The sequence below is a fragment of the Belonocnema kinseyi genome, chromosome 4 (genome assembly GCF_010883055.1).
Source record: "Belonocnema kinseyi isolate 2016_QV_RU_SX_M_011 chromosome 4, B_treatae_v1, whole genome shotgun sequence".
In the NCBI taxonomy this organism is placed as follows: domain Eukaryota; kingdom Metazoa; phylum Arthropoda; class Insecta; order Hymenoptera; family Cynipidae; genus Belonocnema; species Belonocnema kinseyi.
Genome location: NC_046660.1, coordinates 103,204,351 through 103,206,652, shown reverse-complemented (window position 1 = coordinate 103,206,652; position 2,302 = coordinate 103,204,351). Strand labels below are relative to the sequence as shown.

Here is a 2,302-nt window from a genome sequence, read left to right as displayed (position 1 = left end):
GTCTTTCCCTGTAGCTCGAAAAGCGTTTTTTTGGATCAACATAGAATACATATAAAAAGAAGAAAGTATCGGAAAATTCCAGTACAAAATAATGTTTAGTATTACATATTTTTTTAGAATTACCAGACAATTTGTTTGAATCTTATATTGAAGATTTACTTAGAATAAGGAATATTAAGTATGCTTCAAAACAGACAATAATTACCTTCAGTAGATGTTTGTAAAATTTTCTTGCATGGCTCAAAATTTTTCTTAAGGGTTGGTACAGCCAAAATCGATTTTAGGTTCGGAAGGCTTTCTCTGGCTCTTATTTCCTTGGCGACAGCAGCAGCTTTATCCTTTGAATGAATTTCGGATCCACTGCTGTACACATACTCTTGGGTATTTAACTTCTTTAACTTGTTAACTGCTTCATAATAAGTTTCTGTATTAAAATTAAAATAAGTTAGTTTAAGAACGACAAATGTATCCAATAAAATGTATCTAGAATTAAAAATCAAGAATTATCGATTTAAAAAAATTGTAATCAGCACTTATATATTAGGCTTTTATTTGAATTAAAATCAAGAATTTATATCAAGAATTATCGACTTTGAAAAAATGGTAATGACCATTTAGATTTTAGGTTTTTATTTGGCAATAATCATTACAAGTGATTTCGAATGCCAATTTTTATGATATTTTTGAAAGGTTAAGATAGCACATCGTTTTTTTTTTTAATTTAAATAAAATTTTAATTTAAAAAATATTTAATTATTACTCACGTCCATCACCAACAAGCTTTATAGTGTACTCCGGCCAATGATCTGGTGCGTCCAACTCGCATTCAACCAATTTATGTAAAATTGCATTAGTTTCATCGGTGTCGTACGGTGGAGGCATGAACTTTGAGACATATCTTTTTTTAATGCTGTTATAGCGTATCCATTTGGTTGGAACACAGTCCACACGTCTCACCTTTTTAGGACCTTTTTCAATAAATTCCACCAATTTGAATGTACGAACAAATTCTAAATTTATTTCCCTGTATTCACACTAAAACGATAATTTTTTATTAAATATAACTTCCGTGAGAGTACATACTAAAATATGATTTATTTAATTTAAAGCATAACATTATTTCCTTAACAATATAGAAGAAAACATCAGATTAAATAGTATAATTATAATCTTCTAAATATTCTTTTGGAACCATTTTTGTTTGACTGTAACGTACATGGGGTACGTAGAATAAAATTTAAAAAGGGAGGTTATGTTCAAGAAATTCTAAAAGCATTTAATCTATAACGTGACCAATCCGCAGACTTATATATTTTGTATAAATTAATCTGTATTTTCACTATTCATGTTAGAAAATATAAAATTCTAGAAGCTCGAAAACATTTGCTTTATTCGAATAAATACTACATGTGTTCAAAATGACGACACTTCCTCGAATACACTGCTGTAAATCTTCAGAAGCTAAAAATTAATTTTGCACTTTCTTCAAAACATTACCGTCATTTCATCGCTTTGTTTTATAATAAATTAGTTTGGAAAAACTTACCTGTGTCTTTTTGAGTGAAAATATTTTTTTCGAAGTGGATCCACAGTGCAACGATACAAACTAACAAACGCTAACAAAGAACTTTTCACTATTATTTATCTTTACAGTGGTACCTAGCTTCATTGCTAACAATCGAATACTAACAGTCGAATAATCGAAATCTTTCGATATAAGCGCGGTAAATTCGAATAAAAAATTACTTTAAGATGATAGATGATTTTAAATCCTTCATTCTTTTCCAACAATTTTTCGTTTTTATTTATTTATTTTGTCAAAATTTATGTACAACATAAATTATTTTAAATTTTTAATTTTTAATTTATTTTAGAATTGTATGGCGAGAACAGATAAATATTTTCAAATACAACAGTTTTTTCTAACCAGTTTTTCGATTTTATTCATTTCTTTTTTCAAAAATCATACACAACAATAAAACTTTTTTAAGTATTAGTCTTTATTTTAGGACCCCTAAAATTCTTTTCTTTTTAACACAATTTCCTAATTTATTACAAATATTTTAAGTTAGATTCACAGCAAAAATTAGTGATGTAGAAGAGGCATAGTGTATACTCGCCGCGTTCCACCTTCTCTTAAATTTAATGAAGGTTTATCATTTTTACTTTTACATCAGTAAGATTGTAATCAAATAATGATTTTTGCGCTTTTGGACGAAGTTCCCACATGCACAAGTATTTGGAGTCAGTAGGATATAGGAACAGAGATCGTTTCACCTTCCAAATTTTTCCCTCGATTTGT

The 2,302-nt window shown here is 28.2% G+C and overlaps 1 protein-coding gene across 1 annotated transcript in view; it reads right to left on the bottom strand.

Moving 5' to 3' along the window:
* Positions 1 to 977, bottom strand: part of LOC117171037 — a 2,670-nt gene extending 1,693 nt beyond the window's left edge. Inside the window, exons 1-2 of the mRNA XM_033358081.1 lie at positions 765 to 977; positions 206 to 424 (exon numbers count right to left, since the gene is read on the bottom strand). Of these exons, the coding sequence (XP_033213972.1) occupies positions 206 to 424; positions 765 to 882 (337 nt within the window). The 5' untranslated portion in view covers positions 883 to 977. The remainder of the gene's footprint in view (positions 1 to 205; positions 425 to 764) is intronic.
* Between the last annotated feature and the right edge of the window lie 1,325 nt (positions 978 to 2,302).